Consider the following 26,677-nt stretch of genomic DNA (forward strand, 5'->3'; position numbering starts at 1 on the left):
ACCATCCTCTTCACCTACTGTCTCTTCTCCACCAAAATCAAATGCAGCTGGAGTTTCATCAGGTTCCATAGCAACAGTCGTAGGAAGCACTGTTGGTGCTATTTTTGTGATTGTTATCGTTATAATTCTCATCATCATCTTTTACAAGCGAAGAAGGTTAGAGAAATACCTTATTCTTAACTTGTCCCTCTTATCAGTCCATCCTAATCGTACTGTTCCATGCAAGATGCTAAAACCATATGGTCATGAAACAACAAGATAAATTATGATTGTAGTTTTGTTTGGGTCTGTATAGTAATTTAATTTATTGTTTAAAAAAATGCTATTCAATGTAAATATTCTAAAGCATAACGCTTTATTAATACCATGGCAACCTGTTTGAAAGTCGTATGTAATAGTAAGTTTTTTTGTAAATACCATTCCCCCATACCAATTGTCATGTTGACATGTTTATATATACCTATTTATTGGGACATAATTATTGTTTTAATTACGTATTTCATTACTGCGGTTTATATCTTTGTTTTCATATTAACTTACAGCGATGAATCAGCCACTTCTAAGTCTAAAGGGAATGAGACCGATTCGTCTCCGCAGTATGAGAACCCTGTATTTGATCCGTCAAAGACAGACGTCCATACCTATCAAGACCTGCACACTGCCAGCCACACCTACCAAGGTGTTAATACCGATGCGCAGAGCTACCAGAATCTTGCTGACCCTCATACCTACCAAGATCTCAAGAAACCTGATCAAGAAGCTATATACGAAGATGTAACTGACGCCATGAACAGAGACAATTTCAACGTGGTGAAGAAGAATTGAATACACGAGATGAAAAAAATCCATTAAGATGATTTTGAGTTATCAAAAAAAAGTTTTTTATAATTTTAAGTGGAAATATATTACAAATATATGTCTATGTCTCTTTAATTTCGTGAAGATGAAATCATACTTTATCACTTATCGTGAAATATCAAATTTAATCTCAATAACTGAAAGAAAAACTGTGCTGATGGACTGTGGCGTCTCCTCTTAAGTATCCAAATGGAATACCATGACGAAAGCTGTCAAAAAGTATCATGGCTTCGTTTTCATTCACCATCTCTACTCGCCTTACTCCCAAATCTGTTCATATCGGGGATCAGTTGAAGTACAACCTTTTTAAATAATAATGATTCGCACAGGTCTGACGAATTTGGGTAAAAATAGTTGCACACCTTGGGTACCACACTACATGAAAGTAAAGGTATGCGATTAGTTTCTTTAAAGCATGAAATCAGCTCTCAATTAACATATGAAAAAGGGTACCGTGGGGCAAACCAATGGTCACCACTTAGGCATTGTATTGATTACAAGTGTTATTGCCTCTCGTTGCTAGTGGAAAGGATTCACAGCTTCGATGGACAAGAGTTTATCAAGTTATCAATTATTATTATTATAGTTGTTATTTTTAAAATTATTATCATTATTATCATTATTATTATTATCATCAACATTATTATTATTATTATCATTATTGTTATTATTATTATTATCATCATTATTACTATGAATGTTTTTTATTACTACTTCCACTTCGACTACTTCTACCAGGCTAGTAACTCCATGCTTCTACGAAGCAGTGGAATTTAAGTTGATGAATGGGTAAACGATAATGTGTTAGGATGTGAACGATGAAATATGAAAAAATAAGATGTGAATATAGATATAGACTAGGCCTATGCACAATGAAGTACACGTGAAATGTGGTGGAAAGCATTATTTCCACTTTTGTGAAATAAATAAATTATCAGTTATTATTAATATCATTACTACTACTACTACTACTACTACTACTACTACTACTACTTCTACTACTACGACTGCTACCTCTACGTCTACTAAAAAGTGGAATTTAAGTTGATGAATAGGTAAACGATAATTTGTTAGGATGTGAACGATGAAATATGAAAATAATAGTTGTGAATATAGACCAAGACTATGCACCATAAAATTAACGTGAAAGCATTATGTTATATGAGGGTGGATGTTTAGCCAATCATTATATAGTAGAATTAGAAATTAATTAATAGAGTAAGATAATGCAATCCAAGTCAACATGTATATATTACCATATGAGCAGGGGATGTTTTGGCACATATTAAATATGAATACTGATAAATAAAAATATAGAACGCACAATATGTAAACATCAAAGAAGTAAAAACAATAAAGAATACAAAAGCAAATCAAGTTATTTTGTTTCAGCTCGTCATTTGGCACTTTGAACGGTTCTCAACAAAATTAATCCGTCTGATTATTAAAGCAGTTTGGAATTTAGCAGACTGTTAGCACAGCCAGTCAGATACAAGCCAGATTATATTGCGGTAACAATTATTAAATTTAAAAATGCATTAATCGGAAGAAGATGATTACAAAAAAAAATCACCTAAATTACCCCATTATGCAAAAAAAAAAGATTTATCATGCTTTTTAGGGGATCCCAACCATCGTTCTCATTGTAACTATTTAATAATTACTCGATTAATTATTCATTAAGACTTATGAAGACATATTTAATACCATTTTATTTAAAACGGTGAAATAATTTTTGATATGAAATAACTAGACACGAAATCCATCAAATCATAATTAAGGTTTTGTGGATTATTTTCAAAGGTGCATGGTGTAGAAGTTTTTCCAGACGATGCCCCAGACGATATCGAAAAGGTCGTATCCGGACACCTACCCACTGGAAATCAATTCAATTCAATTCAATTCAATTCAGTTCATTTATTTCTCCTCTTTCAACTGTTCATTTTTAAAATGATGGTACGTTTGAACATATTCACATATTAATATACATATACATGTAAATCAATTTGCTCAATACAATACATCAAACAAATAAACATGCAGTTAAAAGGGAAGGAGGGCCGACAAAAAAGCAGAGCTTGTAGGATGTAGGCCCCCCTGTAAAAGTAATTATTATGAATTATTATTATGAATTATTATTATTAAATCCACCCCCGGATAACCACCCCAGTCATCTAACCCCTTTGACAACTACCCCATACGGCAAACACCCTCTAGGACGACTATCCCCAGGACAACTACCCCAGACAACTAGTAAAGGTTACAGCTTGAAGTGTATGGCGCCCTCAACTTGCTTGTTTGAAGACAGAATGGAGTGACTGAGAGAGGGAAGTAACATGCCTATTACACGCAGTGTTTACGGACAATGCCTCACTGACTCTCTTACATATGTAGTGATACTATCATACAAATATTTATGAAAGAAACACAATTCAAGTTTTCCGCGTACAACAGAAAACCCAATTTATGTATTTTTTTTATCAATATTTGTCTTCAAACACATTTGGGGGGGGGGGGGGATCTTTGCAGAAGTATATTATAATCAATGTATGCTTTGTTCGAACAATGTTAGTGAAGTGAATCAAATACACTATTCATATAATCCTCGTCTCATATGTTCACACACACGCACACACACAAACACAACCATCAACGTACACACACACACCCACACACACGCACAATCATCAACGCACACACACATACACAACCACCCACCTACACAATACACACCAACCCACACACGCTCTCGCACACAGAGCCCAAATATACGGGTCCACATAATTATGTCCACACATTATGCGGGCCTATTACATATCAAAATATACGACCGCTATTAAAGACGACATTTTTAAAATGGCATGAAAAAGGAGTAAATGGCAAATAAGTAACTAATGGAATCATTTCGTGCGTTCCTTCTACAAGCTGAGTTATTATAAGGAGAACAAATATCTTCAGTATAAACATCCAGTTTCTGTAAGGTTCCGCCTTGATATCCGGAATCGTAGTGGTATTTTCCCCTTTGGATGAGGCAAATCTTCTAGCTGCAAAGTGGGGATCAGACACAATCTATCGGAACACGCTATTGGCTGTTCCATAAATAGCTGGCTCGATATATGACGTAGTTTGAATCGCATTTGAGTGATTACCAGGTCGCTGTAAGTATATGCTTTAAAAGATTTCCGCAACCCCGATAGACGAATTTAAATTGTGAGACAAGGAGGAAACTTTGTACTCTCGAGTCTTGACAAGGGCTATTGTCGATGATTGAAGTAGTATGCAGAAAGTTTCGTTCTGTCTAGGGCGACCAGGTAAGTTATAGACCTGGCTTAAATTTGCTATTTTGTCTGCACCATAGGAGAGAAATACGAACAAAATTCACCAGTGGTGCCAAATTTAGCCCAGCCGAAACTTCCTTCTTGTTGGATAATTTCTCATCGGAAAAAACCCATTTTTATGAGTGACAATAAATTATATCCATGATAAATTAAATTTAATACTAAATTTTGTGAACAAGGAAACACTACTCCTGAATATGGCCTGGACAATTTCATCTTGCCTCGTTGATGCTTCCTAGATTGACAATTTGAAGCAGTGTCTTCAGTGTTTTCGCTAGTGTATGATGGCATCCTTACTGTGTTGGAGCAATTCTTTTTCTGGACTCATGCTTGTATTATTCTACATGGTTGTTACGAGTAATGGTAAGTAAATATTCACCATTTATTATCTTAACGAATAGATTTACCATGTAAATAACCTCCATTTAATCAAAAAGTATACTTGAATGAGAGAAACTAGATATTCTGTAAAAATAAGGGAAAATACATTAACAATTCCTCTTTTAAAAGTCAATACAAGTCTATACATATTACATAATACTAACCCCGATATTTTTTGCGTAACGTTACTTTATACTGAGTGTGACAAAACGAGAGAATTAATAAGTTTGAATCCTTTTGACTGTTAACAACTCAAAAGTCAAAGTTTGAACCAAAGTGATGTTTGCATATTATAAGATTTAAGGACGTGAAAGTCATCTTTTGAAAAGAAATATCTGAATTTCTGAGTACATTTTAACTGTTTGACAATTCGATGTATATACATTATTTATGATCGCGTAGAGCGTAGCTAGCCCCCGTAAGCTTGGGAGTTTTGGGCATTTAATTAAGGTCAGATGAGCTTAATTTGATAACTTATTTGTAATACTGGTATAGGTCACTATATTTAAAAAAAAAAAAATCTTGGTTGTGGGCGAAGGGTCCCCCGCGCGAAGCGCTTAAGCATTGAATTTCCATTAAATTATTTTAGAAAGAAGACGATTTTTAGTGCCGTTCTCGACTCTTAACCCTAATTGTCGGAATTTATTTTTCCGATTATGAGAGAAAGCAGACGATTCGTTGTATACTGTTCTCGACTCGAATCCTTGTCTGAATTCAGTTCCCCCTTTCCGCGCGAAAGCTTAGACGTTTCATTATATTATTAGAGAAACAAGACGATTCGTTGTTCCGTTCTTGACTCTTAATCCTTGTCTGAATGAGGTTCCCCCCCCCCCCTCTCCCACGCAAAGCGCGGAAGTTTTGACCTTTCATTAAATTATTATATAAAGAAGACGATTTGTTGTACCGTTCTCGACTCTTAATCCTAATCATCTGAATTCAGTATTCCCTCCTTCCGCGCGAAGCGCGCTCCCTGGGGGGGGGGGGGGGGCGCTGAAGGGCCTCCTGCGCGAAGCTTAGACGTTTCATCAAATTATTAGATGCATATTGACCCTTAATTCTTGTCTGAATGAAGTTTACCGTATCCCGCGCGAAGGCAGACGATTCGTTGTACTGTTTTCGACTCTTAATCCGCGCCCCCTCCCTCGCGAAACGTGAAAGCTCAGACGTTTCATTCAATTATAATAGAAAGAAGACGATTTGTTGTACCGTTTTCTCGACTCTTAACCCTAATAATCTGAATTCATTTTTCCCCTTCCCGCGCAAAGCGCGGAAGCTTTGACGTTTCATTAAACTATCATAGAAAGAAGGCAATTTTTGGTGCCGTTCTCGACTCTCAATCCTTGTATGAATTCAGTTACCCCCTCTCGCGCAAAGCGCGGAAGCTTTGGCGTATCAATAAATATTAGGGGGAAAAAGACGATTCGTTGTACCGTTCTTGACTCGTAAACCTTGTTTGAATTTAGTTTCCACGAAAATTTTAAAACTCTGATTTCTTTAGCCGATGTTACAGGAAAGTGAAACTTCGAGAAAAACTAGTATTCTAGTTATAGTCTCTCTCGAAGTCGTCACAGCGGATAAAGCGTCACAGTTCGTAGGGAAAAAAAACTTGTCGGCCGACTGACATTATACATCCCACCGACTTCAAACTTTTGCATTGATATATGACACGAGGATCGAGCAAGAATACCGACACAGCCAACCCGACACAGCAAAATATTTATGCGTGTCTTCCGTGCTCCCTCGACGAGACGACTCCACCGAACAACCCCTCCTCTCTCAGGCTCTTACCTCCTCCTCTCTCTCCTCTCTTTCATCTCCCGATTCTTTTGTTTCGTTCTTTTTTCCTTTTCTCCTTTTCTTTCTTTTCTTTCTTTTCCTTTTTCCCTTTTTTCTTTTTCTCTTTCTTTCTTCTCTTCTCTTTCCTTTTTTTTCCTTCCTTTCCTTTCTTTTCCTTTTTTCCTTTCCTTTTCTGTTTTTCTTTTCTTTTTTTTCCCTTTCCCTCTCTATTTTCCCCTCCCCCTTTTCTCTTTTTTCCCGACGGAAAACAAATTTTGAAAAGGTTCCATTGGTTGCCCAAAAGGCGTAGAATTGCAATTAATACACTTTTTGTTGTTTAAAAAGCATTGAATGGTCAAGCCCCAAATTATTTGTCTACATTATTATCTTTTAAATCACATCCATGTGCACATAACTAACGAAATACACAGGACAAGCTGCCTTCTAAGGCTACCTCACACAACGACAATCTCTTGGAGATTGCGCCTTCAGTTCCACCGCTCCACAGCTTTGGAATAACCCAACACTAGACATACAAACAGACTTATCTGTTGCTATCTCAGAGTTTTTGCTGAAGACGCACTTGTTTTCTGAAAGCTTTTGAATTGGTTTTTGTATTGTTTGTAAAGTATTAGCGTTAGGAATTTTGTTTTCATCACTGTGTAGTAGAGTACATTCATATAGTAGCTGTGCTTTTTATATTGTTATTATAATTAGGGCGAGCCATAATGAATGTCCGACCTAGCAACAACTAAACAGGTGAATTAAATTGCTCGTTGCCAGGAAAATGAGTCTACATTTGAATAACTATCGGAATACATATCAAAAATGGTTTATTGACCATGTTGACAAAACAAAAACAGACATCTGAGAGTTACAACATAACAAAAAAGCTCTGGGCAAAACTTGTGAATGTAGAGAAATTGGAGTATCTAGAGATAAAAGGAATATCAAATATCGATGAAATATAAATAAGTCACGTCTGAGCCATTCTATTGTTGTATTTTTTGTTAGGGGGGGTGTCTTGAATATTAATGTAGTAAACTGTTAGACATCCATTGTAGATTAAAGCATCTTTCAGTGAGCATTTTAATGAAATATTTAGATTAGCTTCTATGTAACTTCCCATTTAGCTAAGGCCCTATGGCGAATGCTGTTAAAGATGACTCCCCTCATTCAGGACCGGAAGTACTGTTGGTTTTCATTCTATGTTATGATTCAAGTTGCACAATGTATAATTTTTTTAAAATCAGTCTCATGAAATTTTTATTTCATCATTCTTATCATACTTGCATGACTTACATAAAGTGAGATTCAAATTTATACTCTTCCTCCTCAATGAATACTGAAATATTGCTTTCAGTTTTCTCTTTATTACTTGTAGAACGAATCCGAATTCATACTCCATATCTAGGCTCAGTTTGTTAATTGCTTATTTTGATTTCAATGAGATTTACATTTCTCGTCATTCATGCTTGTACAGCGCATAAGGAAACCACAGTTTATTATGCGCTTTATAAATATGTTATTATTATTATTATTACATGACATATCGTCTGTTGAGAGTTGGAAGGGTGTTTTGTTGCTATGTTATGAATGTGAGTTTACGCCCTCCTGTCTCTCAACAGTAGGCGATACACGACACCCTCTCCCACAGCTCGGTTCTCAATCTGTGTAATGTTTTCTTTTTTTAATCCATTATTAATATCAACTGCTCAATTTTGAAACATACATGCCCTTATAAATTCTGATGTTATATACAATAATTTTTAAATATTGTACTCATGAGCTTACTTTAATTAATTCATAATGTATAATAATTCGATTGTAGCACATGATTATATACATATATTTATGTTTCAGAATTGATAGTTTTTTTCTGACTGTGTCCAATATTTGTACAACTGTTATCTATCTCTATTTGTATTTGCATTTTTATTTGAAATCCAATTTCAAGTTTTGGTTGCAATAAAAAAAAAAAATATTAATAACAAATTCTGGTCTAATTAGTCTACTGAGATGTGCATGCTATTAAATCTATTATTGACTATTGTTTTGTTTTTTCTAGAATACATCGTAGACCTGACATTAGTGACCAATCACCCCCTCCTGGATCCTCCCAACACACGTGATCAATATATCGGCGCTTACCTAGGACAGAAAGATGCGAGCATCAGAGACATTATTATGTTTGACCGCATTATTCGGACCATTGATACTACACGTCTCCCAACCTACATCGTCACAGTAAATGAAGGTCAATGTATAAGAAAGCTAATCTTCGAACAGTCTAATCAAACCAAGGCATTAGGAGCATTCTTCGTAGCTTTCGAATATGAAGGAACCACACGTACTTCTTCAACTGTTGTCTTGATGCACAATGGTGAGTATAAATATTTGTAATCGAGGGTCTTTAAAACCAACTCCAAACCGACCAGTTTTGGGGCTATTGGAGGTAATGTAACTTGTTTACTGGGTCTGTTGTCAGTCTTTTATCGGTCTCGTTTGGGTTCTAGGACAATTACCCCCGGTCAATTACCAACAGGACAATTAACCCCCTTATGACAATTACACCCCGGTAAATTACCCCCCCCCCCAGGACAACCATCTCTAAGGTAAACCACAACCAAGGACAATCAAGGACAACAACCCCGAGGACGATTACCCCCTGGACAATCACCCCGGCAAATTACCAACGGGGCCATTACCCCCAGCGACAATTACACCTCGGAAAATTACCCCCCCCCCCAATGACAACCACCCCTAAGGTAAACCACAACCAAGGACAACCACCCCGAGGACAATTACCCTCTGTTCATTAAGGGGGAATTCCACCCCGATAACAAGTTGGTTTTATTAAAAGCGCAAACAAACAGAGAACTGGTTAGCAAAACTTTGAGCAAAATCCGATTAGAAATAGGAAAGTTAAGAATATTTGAGATTGTCATCCGTGAAACATATTTGCAAAAATTAGGTCATATTTCTCTTAAATGAATTGAGTGATGAAGGACGTTTGATATAATCACTAGCGAGAAGTGATTTTATAAGAGGTAAATAAAAGTCAGCACAATGTCTAGTTGTCTAAATTTTTCAGGGGGCAATTGTTCTCGGGGGTTGTTGTCCTCGGGGGGAGGGGTTAGTTTTTAAGGGGGTAATTCTTTCGGGGATGATTGTCGAGGGGGTAATTGTTCTGATACGGTCTTGTTGGTGTGACTGATGTACACTCTAAAAAATGTTGGGTAAAAAATTGCCCAATTTTCACCCAACATGAGGGCGATTATGTGTCCAAGCAACTGTTGGGTAAATTAAAGATTTTGCATGATTTACCCAGTGTTGGATAAAATGAAAATACCCAACTTTTAACCAACAAAAATTTACCCAATCAAAAATTCACCCAATTCTTACCATAATGTGTAGCATAAGTTAGACACTAGTTGGACAAATAAGTTGGATAAAATATCATATGCAAAGAGAGATTAGTGCCGCGGCTGGACTCGAACCGCGGACCTCATAATCCATAGTCATGTGACATATCCACTCGACCACGACACCTCTTATAAAAAATAACCCTATTGTCGCATTATAATGTTGCCCCACTCACGTTTGCCAAGTGACATCTGCCCAACTTATTTTGAACATTTAATTGGGTAAATGCATGTAGTAAATGGTTGGGAGAAAATAACCCAATTTTTTGACAAAAATGGCCCAACTCTAATTTGCCCAATAATATTAACCACTCATTTTATCGGTTACTACATGATTGATAGAAAATAACCCAATTATTGGACAGCATTTGCCTAACATCGATTTGCCAAGTAACATCTACCCATCCTATTTTTTACCTTTCATTAAGTAACTTCATATAGTAAACAGTTGGGAGAAAATAACCCAATTATCGGACAAAATTTGCCCAACTTCGATTTACCCAGTAACATCTGCCCAACTTTTTTTTACAGTGTCTGATGCTTGTACGTTGTTTCCGTTTCTTGGATCATATAACAGCATGCACAGCCATATGGGGGCCACCAATTCTTGTTGAATCTTTGAAAATGGTTAAACTCATGCACCTTAATAATTTATTTTCGGAAGAATATACAACTAGCTCCATTCTAGAAGGAAAAAATATTCCCCAAAACTGAGATAAATTTTAAGAAGATCTTTTGAAAACGAAATGAGGGTAATAGCAATTTTATGTATATACACTGTCCTATACCTTGAAATTTGTAAGGAAATATATCTACTTAATATTGTAGGAGGACACTGAAGAAAAAAAATAACGGATCGTAAAACATTTTCACATTTGTGGAAGTGATAGAGCACTGATAAAACGTCGGAAATTCGGATGCGAGATGCATTTTCTGAGCAAGTTATATTACTCATTCCCTGACCTAATGTAATATAACAATATGGTATTCCTTGTCTTCAGGAATAGCCTCATCATTTGTAATATCGTTCTTCCCGAGGGCCTGCAATCATATTCCCTCCGCTTCAGCCGGGCGACCCTAATACGGCCCCCGAGCATTGAAGGATTTATTCCCACCGGGTACCCATTTATTTCATTGTGGGGAGAGAAGCTAATCTATAGGTTAATGTCTTGACAAACGAAAGTATTGCCATGACAGGGATTCGAATCTGTACGATGTACTTCAGTTACTTTACTACTAAACCACGACACCTTCAATATAATGATAGACTCAAATAATTGTCAAAATATATCTTGTATAAGCCTGTTCATACATTCGAAAGAATACCCCTTTTTGACTTTTACATTTGATGATTTATATACGCCTACTTCCAGTCCTAAAAATCAAGCGTACATGTGCTTATGATTGGAAAAAAGAACACCATTCATGTACTTACAAACTGGTACGCCTACACAGATTATATAATCTATATTTTTCAGAAGAAATTTCCCCCAAAGCTGCTTCTGCACTGCATGAACATTGTTTTTCTTGCATATAATAAACCATTTATTTTTGCAGCAACATTCCTGCCTGAACAGACAACTTTGACTGTCCATGTCGGGGAAACTGTTACAATCGCTGTTGTCACCAACAGAACGGAAGATGACTTCCGATGGCGGTTTAATGGAGATGTTGTACCTGACAGTAGTAGAAAGCAGAGTCTAACTTTGAAGAACATGCAGCTAAACCAAACTGGGGTATATAAGTGTTTTTTTCCTGGAAAACGATGGGATGCAGGAAATGCAATATTCCTACTTCATGTCGTCAGTAAGTTGACAGCTTACCTATTCGTACATGTATCTTACATATTCTCTTATTCCGAAGCACCTTTCATTTCCAACATGATCGTTGAACTTGCAACAAAATGTACTTATAATTCAATATTATTGTTGTCAACGAAATATCCGTAAAAAGTAATGCGTAAGGCCTCCCCCCCCCAAAAAAAAAAAAAAAAAAAATGTATCTAAGTTCTGTGGATAGTAGCGTATTTTATTGATTCCTTAAAAAAAATTATGCAATAATATCAGCATAGTGAAAATCGAATATTGACGATTGTTATCTTTTTATGTGTTAGGTGGAAATTTAGAAATAGAAAGTCAGAATGCAGGCATGTTGATGCATATTGGCATATAGGTAATCTATGTATGATATTGTTTAGATGCTGCATTGTTTTCCACTTTGAAATACTACAACTGTTTACTCCAAACAGGATGCCCAGCTTATCGTTGGGGATCTGAATGTGAACACACCTGTACTGAGTGTCTCAATGGAGGCAAGTGCGATGCAGACTCGGGAGAGTGTGTATGTCATCCTGGTTTCAACGGGACAACATGTGAACACGGTATGTTTTAAACTTATATGGGTCCTCTGCGCTTCGAGACACTGGCAAAGACATACTTGTTGAACAAGGCGGAGGTGGGGGGGGGGGGAAAGAACATATTACACACACACACACACACGCACACATACACGTGCGCGCGAACACACTCACCCTTTCAGTTTCATGGAAGGCCCTTTTTTCAACTTGGATGAATTTGTGCCCCCCTTACACCCTGACTACCCGTATGCGTCAACAGCAAGCTTAACACCTTTTTCAAAAACATGTTTTGGATTAAGTTCAATAGATGTGAATGAAAACAATGATAATATTCAGTTTGCAATACTCTATAATTCTAGTGATAAAAGTAACAATATTAATAATATTCAATCGATGAAAACCTTGGATAAGGAAACTGCATTGTTTCATCGGTCATTTCGTACATTTTGATAGTTCTATACCTAAAACTCTTTTCAATATAGCTATCACGCGAATAAAATTCAAATCAACTAAACTCAATTTCGATACAGTATTACTAATCTGTTGCGTAATGTCGTTTTAAAGGAGAACTAACCCTAAAGAATAAGTGTATGTATTCTGAAAAACGAGATGAATTACTGCCTTTTAATGTACAATAATTCTTACGAACTGGTAAAAGAGATATATAATGAAGATTTATTGGTATAATATAATGCCTTTTAGCATGACATGGGCGCATCCATTTTCAAGAAAATGTGACATACCAGACGGGGAGTTGTACATGTATCATGCCCCAATCTTTAATTGGAAAGTCTTTTTAATTCAATAACATAACCTTTAATTTTCGATGAGGGAAAATCATAGCTAAGAAGGTGAAAATTACATGTGGTGAAAAATATATAATAGGGTAACAATTATAATTCATTTACTTAAATCATTTACTTAAAAGTACTAAAATGTAGCGGTTAAAAAATCTGTTGCATTGATTCAAAACCTTCATTCCAGAACAACATCAACCTTTTTATGTAATTTGCGTTCTGGCAATTGGAGTACAAAATATTATAGCAGGGAAATGAAATACTTCAACACCACGAACACCTGGGAAGGAAGCATCCATAAATTTAAATACATTTAGTCTATAAACGACTCCGCATAGTACGCCATGCAATCAAGAAAATGGCGATGCCCATGTTGTCCTTTAAACTCTATTATGAAGGCACTTGTATCCTTATCTCTTTATTGTCACTTTATCCCAAGTCCTTGGCAGCAACCGGTTTGGGCAGGATGGCAGCTTTTCTTGTGATTCTTCAGGAGATGATCACAGTCCAGGGTGTCGGGGTAAACTCTTCTGCCTACCAGACCCCTTTGGATGCACCTGTGCAGCAGGATTCATGGGAATCAATTGTACAACAGGTACTTTGAGTCATGTACATCAAATTCTGAAATCATATTTTTACTAGAAGAGACCTCCAAAATACATTATAACAACTCGTTTGAAAATAGATTAGTCATCAATTTACATGTATATGTATTTTTCAACAGTTCTTCACATATCTATTCGAGCAAATAATTTATTTTTCATGAACGGGGTTTTTACTCTCCAACGCTTGACATATTTGATACTCTCTTGCGTAAGTGAAGGTAACGAGAAAAGAGATGAAAGAAACAAAATCAACCTTGACGCAGCTTTCATTATTAGCGCCGGCAAAAATTAATACGAAAGATATGAGTGACGAAGAAGGCATATTTATATGTGCAGTAAGGAATGGGTTAAACCATACGATTCTCGAGACTGAAATAGAGGTTGCTCCATGTGTGACCTTTTAACTTTTGTGATGAGACTTGAACAGGTATTCGTTTACATAGAAGTGCTTTTCAAAGGTCAATTAGTCTTCTTGTCAAGTACATACTAAGGCGTTAAGAGGGACCTTGATTATGGCGTTTCCTCACGATTTAATTTGATATTTCTTATATCTTTTGAAACCTGAACTTAAAATAAGCCTCAGTATATCTTGAATAGAGTATTCGAGAATAATGTTATGAGTGCGTATCAAGGAACATGTTAATATAATAATACAATGAAGTAGAAACCTCTTTGAGGATGAAAGAGATTCAATAATGGGATATACTCTGCCACTTAAAATAATAATAATAATAATTACAGTGCTTATATAGCGCCTAACACTTACTTTGTCAGAAGTCTCTAAGCGCTCTACAATAATGCAGCATAATTACCCTGGCTTTAGCAGTGCAGCTGTTACTTTTGTTATCTTTTAACAAGTGGTGCTTGATTGAAGGTGAAGGTATTTTAGTTTGTTATATTCTGTCATCACGTAGATGAACAAAAATAATCATATTCTTTTCCGAGGGGCATTATTTCCTTCATCCGTGTTTCGAAAAGACGCACACAAACAAACAAGCGAAAAATAATTGTATTTTTTAATAGTCGACATTTTTGTACATGTATTCTAATTATGAGTAAGAGCTGGAAAGCCAGCGACTTTTTTCCGTATTAATTTATTTAAGTTATCATTAATGTGCAAGCACGTAGCCCCTAAATATTGTGCTCGATCGGAAGGAAGGAATACCGAATTCGTAATATTCCACATTATGAAGGATGCTGCTTCCCCCATCCCACTTTCTAGCTAGGAGCTACACGGCACTGGTTTTTTTAACATATACCAAATGTGTCCACAATAGGGTCTGAAATGAAATCATGTTTACTCACTTCAAACATGTATTTTTAGGATCAGGACTATTCATATTTTTGAGAAATGCAAATTTTGGACCTTAATCTATCTCCTTATTTATTCACCAGATATGAATACTTTGAGTTTTTACAATTTTATTGTGAACTATAGCATATCTAATAACTGTGATATAAAACTCATTTGCTATTAACTTCACCAACAAATATGTTGGTCTTTAAGAATATGTTTCAGAGATTATTCATGCAAATTTTATCGAGTTTCTATCTTGAAAAATACAGATTTTGTGTCCCTTGAAAGTGAAAAAGAGCTCCAAATTAGGGTTTTGACAATAAAAAGTTTTTATTTCAATAAGTAAAATGCTTTTTTCTTAGGTCAAACATATTTTATTATAACAACTGATCATACAAGTTAAATACAGCCAAAAACATTGGGGAACCAGTGCATTGCCTAATAATTTCCATATGTCACACCACTGGTGTTTCGGACGTTACACACTGTTAACATCATAACTTTATTCAATTTAATGGCTTTTATTTAGGTATTATTGACCTAAGTTACATTAATTGTTTGCAGAAAAATATTTCTTTAATATTTATTGAAAAACTTGTGCAGTTTTAATTAGTTTTTCACATATACCTAGTTTGTCTTCATCGAATACTCAATTTATGTAAGGTATACTGTTCATTTCAGGAACGTGTAGTTAAAAATGCTTATGTGATCTAACAAAGTGAAATATGGAGCTAATAGCAATTGTAGTCATCACAACTCCTAGAAAATTCACTTACAAACATACTCTCTTTTGCAGGTTATGAACAACAGTGTACAATATATGCTATAGTTTGTTTCGGATGTTACAAGATGTGAACATTTCAATCAGATCATCAATTTCTTTAAACTTTACAACATAGATGTTTAATCGGCTTGCTTTGTACTTTGCCTTAAACTAGATTCATGAAGTGTGTCATTCAATAATATCATTATCACATACATGTACAGTGTGTACAGTGTAAGCAAAACATTACAAAAATACTTTTAACAAGTATACAAAAGTAGCCCCAGCCATTTAAGTAATAAGAAATATGGAAATCCTAATTCATTGTACATCCCGATATTTTTGCATAAATTTGAGGAAGTTACTATATCTTTAGGATCATGAAATGATCATTAACATGTACATTTTGTTATGAGGGTCAAGCATTTGAAAATTATTTGTACATAAGGCTAGTACATTTGAGGGTAATTCATCCAATGAAAGGAAAAAATTATGAATTAATTAATTTTGAAGAGGCTACACCTTATTTTCATGTTCATGCTTAAATTACCCCCACTAATTGGTAATCCATTTTCTTGTCATTTGGAAATTTGGCAGATCTACAGCTATGTCAACATTATGTTGTACAAGTTTCTAGAATAGGTATCGGATACTGATTACTGATTATTGTTTTATAATGTAAGCCTTTGTGCTCATCAATTGTACATATATGCAACCGATGAGTGTGTCATGTAGTGTGCAAGCCAATTTCATAAAATTGCTTGATAAATTGTTATCATTATTAAGCGTAAATTCCAATTCCAGTTTTGGATAATGGCAGTAGTAATCCTTTCTACATAGATTAGTTACATGTACTGAGTGCCCTTTTTAAAATGTATTTTCAGATGAAAATACATATTTCTCATAAATTTTTAGAAATACATTTTAATTTGCTTGATTTTATCAACTTCATATACCTGTATCATATCCATGTCATGACCATGCACACTGGGTATTGCTTAAGTGGGTGATTTTGATTTTTGTAACCTACCAGATAGTGTAAATTGACCATACAATCTTTGGTTATATGACATCATTTGGAACAACCTCTATAAAAATGAAAACCTCATGATTTGCAAACACACACCAATGTAAATAGCAAAAGGAGAGGTTGAACAAATGAAATTTGCTATTCTCACATCTATCATTGCCCCTCATTTGAACTAGTTAAAGTATGAAAATGTCTGTTAACAGTTTAATGTAACGTCCGAAACGTGCTAACAGCATACCAGAAAGTGCTGTTAAAGAAGCTGAATATTTGTTATGAGTCACTTTTGTTGAGATTTTTTCTGATAAATTACAATTAATGACATACTGAAGCAACCAGCCATGCCTTGCATCACAAAGTGTGGCTTCAATGTTTTATGTTTTATAAGTCAATTTTGCAGAAAATTTAGATATTTTACGGATTATTTGATTTTTGGCATCATATTTCTACACATTTTTATATTCAAATCTGAATAAAATCATCAAAATAGTGTTTTTAACAGGAGTGTCCATTGTGAAATGGTAACTTGCAGATATGATCGAAAATTAGGTGAAATTTGTCGACTTTGTGTTAACAATACAATTGTGTAACGTCCGAAACACCATTCTTGTGATTACAACAAATTAATGGATTTGAAAGACCTGATTTGTGTTTTGACTTGTGTTAGGACTTACAATAACTTATTTCATTATGATTTATTCACTCTAGATACCTTAAAATATGGATTATTATCATTTTATTGGTATTTTTTGTTTCGGACGGTACAAAACTGTTTACGGAAAATGAGACGACTTTTTCAAATTTTGAGCATATTTCTAATATAAGCACTACTATAATTAAATTATATTTTCTTTTAATATAATCACTTGGAGCAACTAATAAACTTACTCAAACCATATACAGTCTCATTAATTTGTTGTTCTAGTGGGTTAAATGAGGGTCTACATTGTTTACGGACAATGTAACGTCCGAAACGCCATTTTCAATTGTACTTTTCCATTAAAATAGGGGAGTTGATTCAGATTACTGTTAAGTTTCTTTAAGATCCACTCATGCTCATTAATCATCAATAGAAAAAAAAACATATTGTTTGTGGCTATATATTTTTTTCCGCTCCGACCAAAATGGCATGTCAATTTTGTTACAAAATTCCGTAAACAATTTGCTGTTCAGGGATACCTCATGTGCATAAAGCAACGATGAAAATTTTTCGTTAAGCTATGGGAGGTTAACCTAGGTCGATGCTACAAGAAAAAGTTGTTACTGATTTCTAATTCTTTATCTTTGGACAGTTTCAGGCTCTCAAAGGGCCATTTAGGTATTTGGTCATAGTTAAAAAAAAAACAGTGCCACACACATTTGTCCTACGTAAGCATTTACCTAGCCGAATCATGTTAGGGCAAAATGTTAGGGCATGTACAACAGTTCTTCGCTTTAAAATCCATTTACTATAATAATTTCATTTAAATCCTTCGAAGCGGTCCCGCTTGGATTAAATTGATGAAAAAAGTGTGATTTACAAACGGATGTATGTAGAAACCACCTTATTAGAAGTAACTGGGTAATTTATTCGACAGTGTACTTCAATTTAACAGATGAAACAAAAATAAATGTACTCGTTAATATATTCACATCAGATACATCTAACTAAAAAGTATAAAAGACGTTCTAATGCACTTGTGGGTGGGAGCTAATTGAAAAAACGGATTAGCGGAACCAAATCTATTAAGCATTCATAACGCACCCTGGATACCTCATTGACTCATTTATTTAAGATTTGTTTGAATTCATTCTCGAAACTTAATATCAAGGCAACAATTACATCGACGTACCTTGGGTTCTTGTTCCTGCCCCTTAGTGTGAAATATTGATGTTTAAAAAGCGCATTAGGCCTACCTTATAATGCTGTTCCTTGTCTTCTATTACTGTATCAATCCCCATGATTTTTTTAAAGAATGTAACCCGGGAACGTATGGAGCCAATTGTTTGCAAGAGTGCCACTGCTCTCCAAGTAACATCTGTACCAAGGATACAGGAGAATGCATTGATGGGACTGAGTGTCAAGAAGGCTGGACTGGTGTCAACTGTCAAGGTGATTTTTTATTAAACTTTCAGTTTTCATAGAAAGGTTTTTTTAAAATTTTTACCATACATTATTATCACATAATAAACACATCACGATAAAGAGCCGAAATCCATTTCGTCCTTCATTATTTCTTGGGCTTGTCAAAGCAAAAGGCAAAAACACAACAAGAACTAGGGGAAAAAAGTTTCATGATTAAACAGATACTAGTTTTAGCCAATTTGTTGCTAGATTTGCAGTTAGTTATCATTTGACACGCATTCCCTGCTTTTGTCTATTATGCTGAGTTGACCAATGGAATTCGTTCTCCAATCCATGCAGACTTTAATCTCGATCAAATTTGATTTTGTCATTTATATCAAACATGAACATAGGTGCCCCAAAGGTCACATAAACTCAGCTATGTAAATTCAGTACATCATTTATAGAGAACCATCTTATTGTCTTGTGAAATATTATGTATGTTAATGCCCATGCAATCGAAGCGTATTTGGTGTTATAGATTGTTTTTGCACAACAGTAATTGAAAAACAAGATATCGTCTCGCTCGGAATGGTGCTATATAATGTGCAGAATAATATTGCTAATACGATCAAATAGTCTGCTCTCGTGTGTCTTGATATTTAATCGTAACTACACTTGAAGGTGAACCTTTGAGAGCCGGATATTTAGTATTAAGATTAAGATTTCCGCACATCAATTGTTAGACAAACTGGAAGTACTTCTTTAATATTCTGAAGTACGTGCTCTTCAGTTAAAAGCTATATTTTAAAAGCATCATATTTTAAAAAGTTATTATTTTTCCTATAGTGGTAAATTTGAACCCTGTTTATTATTGTTTTCCTAATCTTTTTACAGTTCGAACTTCCACCATTCTACTGCAAGTGATAGTAATAATAAGAGTAACAATATCTGGCATTTTTATTGAGCCATCTATCTATAGAACTTCTATTCTGAGGCGCACAAGGAGAAATAGATAATCCTGCATCAAAAATTTGTTGAATTTTGATAGGTTGAGAGCTTGTTACATGACCACAAATACTTGAACTATATCTTAGAAAGTACTATTTGGGAGAACTATCTGGGGGTTGGAAAAAAAATGTGAATTTTGTTTTTGAATTGAATTTTTTTTACATCAAACTAAATATTTTAAATCTTTTTAGAAAAAAATTGACATTTTTTTGGTTCTAATTTAAAAAAAAAAATTTTTGGTATTTTTTTAAATAAAATAATTTTTTGATGCAGGATATAATACAAATATGCCATGCCTTCTATTCGAGGTACTGGTTAAAGCTATGGGCCTCGATGACTCCAAAAGTACCATATGCTTCGGGGCTGCGCCTCTCAGCAAATAGTACTACTGGAGTCGCCTCTTGCACATAGTTTTAACCAGAACCTCTCATGACAGTGTATATTTGTACAATAAGTGTCTGAATAACAGAGGCCCTGTGCGTATTTTGAGCTCTGCGTTAAAAATACAGAAATGTGAAGTGTATTACACTTTACGTCATCACAACAAAAAAAAAACCGCTGCAGTTCATCACTAAATATCTGAATGAATTATGTTAAATTATATATGAGGCATTACCATCTCTGTTGTGATAGAAAGAAACTGATACGTTTTTAAGGGGATTTAAACGGAAACTAAAAATATAACTGCCCTGCGAAATTGCTACTTGTCATTAGAATACCTAGATTTCTATGATTACGTTATATAAACAAGTATAAGCCCGTGTGGGTAAGTAGTATGTGCGTGTGTGCGTGAAGCGTACAAGTTGATATTTTAACAATATTTTCTCTTCTCCTCACCTGCATATTCAGCGATTCCTGGTACAACATCGGCAAGCTCTGGTATCACTTCTTCAACCATCCCCATTGTTGAAGCTACGACTCAAGCTTTTACCAGTGCTACCACTCCTGCTCCCACTACCGTCCCTCCTCAGCTGATTCCGTCTTCTGCCATAGAGAGCTTCTTCTACACCAAGGTTAATAATGGCGGATCTGCAACATTGGTTTGTATCGTGACAGGATCACCTCCACCGACCTCTGAAAACATCAGCGTCACCCATGCAGCCGGTGGAGATGAAGGGATTGTCCTTCTGGAGAGCACTGTCCATGAATCAACCAGGACATCCTGGTACCGGGTTAGGGTGAGTCTGGATGACGTACCTCGGAATTTCACGTGTCTTTTGCGCAGACTGGACGGGGAAAGTGTCTCAAAAGATCTGGCTGTCTCTGTTTATGGTAAGTAATTCTGAACCGCAAAAACATCTTGTTTTGCTACGATCAGCTGACAAGAGCTTATGCGTCCTTTTTAAACATTCACTGTTAATGCGATTGGAATCGTAGTAGGATACTCTTTTTATTGCAGATAAGTAAAAGTGCCTTGTATATCTACATGACATGGTATGTCACAAACAATGAATACAGATAATTAACACAATTTGTCACTTTGTTTACATTACCTTTCCTGTATATATCAGGACCATCACCCCCGGAAAATTACCCCTCCCCAAATTACCCCCATCCCGTGGACAAGTATTATCCCCCGTGAAACATCACCTCCTCCCCCTCCCCCCTAGGACAACCCCCCGAAAATTACCCCTTGTTCGTTAAAGGGAAAGTCCACCCTGATAATAAGTTGGTTTTAATAAAAGCAGATTTTTTTTCGGGGGATAATTGTCCTGGGGGGATGATTTTCCAAGGGGGTAAATTATGTGGAGGTGTGATAGTCGATTTTTTTAAAAACATTTTTGCTATAACCGAATGTGCGATCGCAGGCACAGTACCGACTTAAAGGTACTATGTCCCATTTGCAGGCCAAACAAATGAAAAGGTTAAATTCCAACGGCAGTTGAAAGATGATACTAATTTAAACCCTCCCCCCACAAAAAAGGGGGCTTGAAAATGTCTTTAAGTTGGAAATTAACGACTATTAGTTGTCGAATCGACCTAAGAGCTATAGAGCCGGTAAGTAGTAGTCTGATTTCAGACCATTGTACCAAATGGTTGTACGTTTTATGCTGCGCAAAGATTCAATCAGTTTAATTTTGGCCATTACAAGAAGTGTGTCATTGATGTAGACTGTAGATGTACCCTTTACAGCCCATTTTATGTATGTTATTACCAAAGAAGAAAAAGGCCAGCCAGTCACTGAATAGTGTCTGACAGTGAAGTCTAGCAAGTAAACGGGTTTCCTTACATAATTTGAATATTAGAACACTACTAACGTTTAAATTTCACAAATAGGACATACATGACATATTCACAATTCCTGCAAAGTTTTACATAATTTGATGTTGGCTGCAAAAGGGAAATGGTATCTTTAAAGGGAGAGTCCACCCTGATAATAAGTTGGTTTTAAAAGTTGTGGGTTCAATGAGGTGTTGAGATGCAGAACGGAGGGATCGAGTCGAGTGGGTATGTAAGGTGTAACAAGTTCAGATATGTAGCTGGGACAGAGTTGATGAAGTGCTTTGAAAGTTAAAATGATGACTTTGTACTGAATTCTCTGGGATACGGGTAGCCAATGGCCAATGGAGTTCCTGTAGAGTGGGGGTGATGTGCTCTTGCCTTGGTAATTTGGAAACTAATCAGGCGGCTGAATTTTGAATTCGCTGAAGCTTGGCGATGTCTTTATTGGGGAGATTGATGAGGAGACAATTTTATTACACGAATCAAGAAGGGAGGTGACAAAGGAGTGGATAAGGATCTCAGTTGTGTGATTATCTATATAACTTCTATTCTGAGGCGCACAAGGAGAAATAGATAAGAATAAGTGAATAACAGAGGCCCTGCATCTATACTGAGCTCTCTGTTTAAGATACAGAAATGTGAAGTGTATTACACTTTACGGTATCACCAACAACAAAAACCCCGCTGCAGTTTACCACTAAATATATCTGAATGAATTACGTAAAAAATATATATGAGGCATTACCATCTCTGTTGCGATAGAAAGAAAATGATACGTTTTTAAGGGGATTTAAATGGAAACTAAAAATATAACTGCCCTGCGAAATTGCTACTTGTCATTAGAATAGCTAGATTTCTATGATTATGTTATATAAACATGTATAAGCCTGTGTGGGTTAGTGTTATGTGCGTGCGTGAGGCGTACAATCTGATATTTTAACAATGTTTTCTCGTCTCATCACCTGCATATTCAGCGATTCCTGGCACAACATCGGCAAGCTCTGGTACCACTTCTTCAACCATCTCCTTCGTTGAAACCATTTATGCTACAACTCAAGCTACTACTAGTGCTACCACTTTTGCCACCCCTCCCATACCTCCACAGCCTGATTCTTCTTACGCCATAGCGAGCTTCTTCTACACCAAGGTTAACAATGGCGAACCTACAACATTGGTTTGTGTTGTGACAGGATCACCTCCACCGACCTCTGAAAACATCAGCGTCACCTATGCAGCCGGTGCAGATGAAGGGATTGTCCTTCTGGAGACCAATGTCAATGAATCAACCAGGACATCCCGGTACCAGGTTAGGGTGAGCCTCGGTGAGGCACCTCAGAATTTCACTTGTCTTTTGCGCAGGCCGAACGGGGAAAATGTCTCGAAAGATCTGGCTGTCTCTGTTTATGGTAAGTAATTCTGAACTATAACAGCATACCTGTTTTTGCTATGATTTAATGACAAGAGCTTAGCGTCCTGAATACATTCATTGTTAATGCGAATGGAATTGAAGATGCTTTGTACATATCCATGTACGTCACAAACAATCAATACAAATAATAAACACAATTTGTCACTTTTTTATATTGCCTTTTCTGTCTTTAAAATGGTTCCATGTGACAGGTGGCTATCTCATCAACTCAGCTCTCAATTAACATAAGAAAAAGAGGATCACGGGGGACCAACGGTTACCGCTTGGGCATTGTTTTCTATATAGAGGGAGCAAGTTGCTACAAGTAGTACAGTGGGGCTTCAAATATGTAGTCTGTAGGATGGCTTCATACAAATGTTTTTGAAACTCAATTTACGTTCTATCAGAGCCTCCAAGCTTTGTTGAATCTAACATACTCGTCCAAGAGATGACATCTCACTCGGTCACCATCCGATGGACACATTGGAATGAGACTAATGATCGTGGTGATGGGCCAGTGATTGGATATCGAGTCTACCACAGCACACATGGACAGGGTGACATAGCCAGGGCTTCAAGCGATCGCATCAGAGATACAACTTTCACGATCACTAATTTGACACGGGACACAGTGTATGATTTCAGAGTGACTGCTTCGAGAGAGGGGCCATCTGGTGAGGGGATGTTCAGCTCAGTAGCAAGAGCTAGGACAAAGTGTACTGGTAAGAGCAGTGACTATTATCATAACAACTAATAATGGGTGGATCATCAACATCATTTTGACGGCCGCAGTCGGGACGGAGTTCACTCGCTCTTTTCAATATCGACCTTATTAACGCTTTCTAACTTAAGATTGAGATTACAGGCAATTATATCATTGCAAATTGTTGGTGGTTAAAGTAAGTTAAATTAATGGAATTAATCTGTTGTCAAAAATTGTACAAAGATGTTGAAAACAAAAGCACTCAACCAAGCGTTAATGATAAATATTATAAAAACAACAGTTTAGTTTATTGGATATTATGATTGTTTTTTCTCTTGACCATTATGACCTTAACGGCGATCCTTTGAGGTTTCAAAGTTTTCGATTGTTAAATTTCCCGCTCTCAAATGTTAGGCTGGTAAATATGGACTCACTGTAGTGAATTCACCTTAAAGGCAAACTAATTTGTAGACAGTACAATAATGAATATTGTATAGTTATTTGTATTAACCAGCAACTGAATTACAACCAAAACAACTTAATTGTCTTCGTTTTTGTTGTAACCCTTTTTGCAGCACCTTCTCAGGCGCCTGTTTTGTCTGTGAGAAATAGAGGTCAAACATTCATCACTTTGGATTGGGAGGTGAGCTAAGAATGATTTCAACGCATTTAATTTCTTATTATTACTATCAAGAAGCACATTTCAGTTCAATTTACTTAATTTAAATAATTACAATTTGCTTAATTGAGAGGGGGGGGGTTAAATTTTTAGTATGAGCGCTTATAAACTGACCCAAATACTTCAATTTAAAATACACAGTTTTCTCGAAGTATCGTTTTTACGATAATTAGTTTGTACAAAGCGTTTCGTATGTTTACTCCGTATATATAAAAAAAAAAACACATAAGAAATGATCAGTGAAGATTTGTCCGGAGTATACTGAACATCTAAGGTTTGATGGTAAATGTGGTAAACTTACATTTTGCTAATTTGTCAAATTGGCGTGCTCTTCCGGTTTTTCATATTCATATTAATAACAGGTAATACCAGAGGAATCATGGGGATGCAGTGCCCTTTCTGGATTAGAAATCAATGTCAGCACCTATGGTCAAAATGGCTTTCCTCGAACCTTGTCATTTGATACTATGGCGGGTACTGCTAACATTGGAGAGTTTGCGGATTGTACTACGTATAGCATCAACGCAGCATTTAGAAACAAAGACGAGTTGGGGATCTCTTCAGAAATATTGTCAGTGAGCACATATTTGATACGTAAGAATATCTGTTTTCTTATGTATATGTTTATTTGCGTTGAGTTGTACAATGATAACACTTGGGCTGAAATACATCTACAATACCTTATATTCGCTTATTCATTATGGCAAGTTAGTTTGTTTTCTACTCCTTCTTTATTTATGACATATGATAGAAAATTAACCAAAAAGACTATTTCACTATACGCTTAAAGTGAAATGTATATCTTTGAATCATTTTGTAAATTTTAAGAAAACAGGACATTTCAGAAGTACATGGTAGTCAAATATGGTCTAAATGCTATCATCACTCGTTCGTTTAACGATCTTCAATTTTTCTTAACATTTTCTTTCAATTTGTATATTTCAAATTCCGTTTACCTGTATATTTCAAATTCATTTCCAGGACCCGCACGTGTAGGAGCCCTTCAGATGTCACCTTCAACCACACAAATTGAAGTCAGCTGGGAAACGTCATCAAGTCTATGCTCCCCTGACTACTATATCATACGCTACAGTCTATATCAGAAGCTTGCCTGCCAATCACCAGAAACCACCCCAACAGAGTTTGAAGTGAACACCAATATCACGCAATACAATATTCTAGTGGGGTTAGAGCCTTACTCGCAATACAAGATCATAGTTACAGCTGTAAATGGTGCCGGGCAGAGTGAACCCATGATGGGCTATTCAGAAACCAGGCCAGGACGTGAGTAATGAACTAATAAGCAAAATATCCTTTCCCCATAACAGTTTCAAGACATGTACTGGTACAAGGTGATACATTTTGTTATCCGTGTTATGATTATGAATATGGGATATAATATACAGAAACAAAGTTGCTATGGGTCCAAAGCTCGTCACGTGAAATCGATTGCAAGGATCGTAATAAAGATATACTCCCAGCCATGAAAATATAACCCCTTGGAAAATATAACTCCGTTGTATGTATCATACACACCTTACCAGTCAAATCTCTATTAGATTCCCTGCATATAACATACGCATTGATCTAAAAATATAGTTTTCAATAATTTTGCTTTACCTAAATTATGAATGGTAAAGTTTGGTTGCGATGTATATTTCCTTCAACCGTCACGCTAGCCTTACTACGTGAATGAATAACACGTAACATTTTAACGGACTTAGGTAAAAGTCGAAGCAAATTTATTTTTAATTTCTTTTCACATAATATAAACAATGACAGACAATGATGAACGTAATGGTAACAGAAATGAGCATTGAAATATCTTTGACCTTTTTTTAAAAGTCATTATAATACAAAATGATTTGGTTACAGGAAATGAAGAAGAACAAAAACGAACCTACTTGAAAGCAATGCTTGTTAGATGTAGGTTTGCACAATCATAAAGCAAAATAATAAAGGTGCGTTCTCTTATATTTCCGATTC

At 35.9% G+C, this 26,677-nt stretch overlaps 1 protein-coding gene across 1 annotated transcript; it reads left to right on the plus strand.

The window, feature by feature from the left end:
• The first annotated feature begins 4,540 nt into the window (after window positions 1–4,540).
• LOC105441660 (angiopoietin-1 receptor-like) lies at window positions 4,541–25,983 on the plus strand. Its single transcript, XM_030988242.1, has 11 exons — window positions 4,541–4,559; window positions 8,422–8,736; window positions 11,336–11,461; window positions 12,027–12,158; window positions 13,371–13,526; window positions 18,578–18,715; window positions 20,528–20,950; window positions 23,717–24,031; window positions 24,588–24,655; window positions 25,054–25,285; window positions 25,673–25,983. The coding sequence occupies exons 1-11, from the start codon at window positions 4,541–4,543 to the stop codon at window positions 25,981–25,983; spliced, it is 2,235 nt and encodes a 744-aa protein (XP_030844102.1).
• Window positions 25,984–26,677: the final 694 nt, after the last annotated feature.

Source organism: Strongylocentrotus purpuratus, unplaced genomic scaffold, assembly GCF_000002235.5.
Source record: "Strongylocentrotus purpuratus isolate Spur 01 unplaced genomic scaffold, Spur_5.0 spur5_contig_840, whole genome shotgun sequence".
Taxonomy (NCBI): Eukaryota; Metazoa; Echinodermata; class Echinoidea; order Camarodonta; family Strongylocentrotidae; genus Strongylocentrotus; species Strongylocentrotus purpuratus.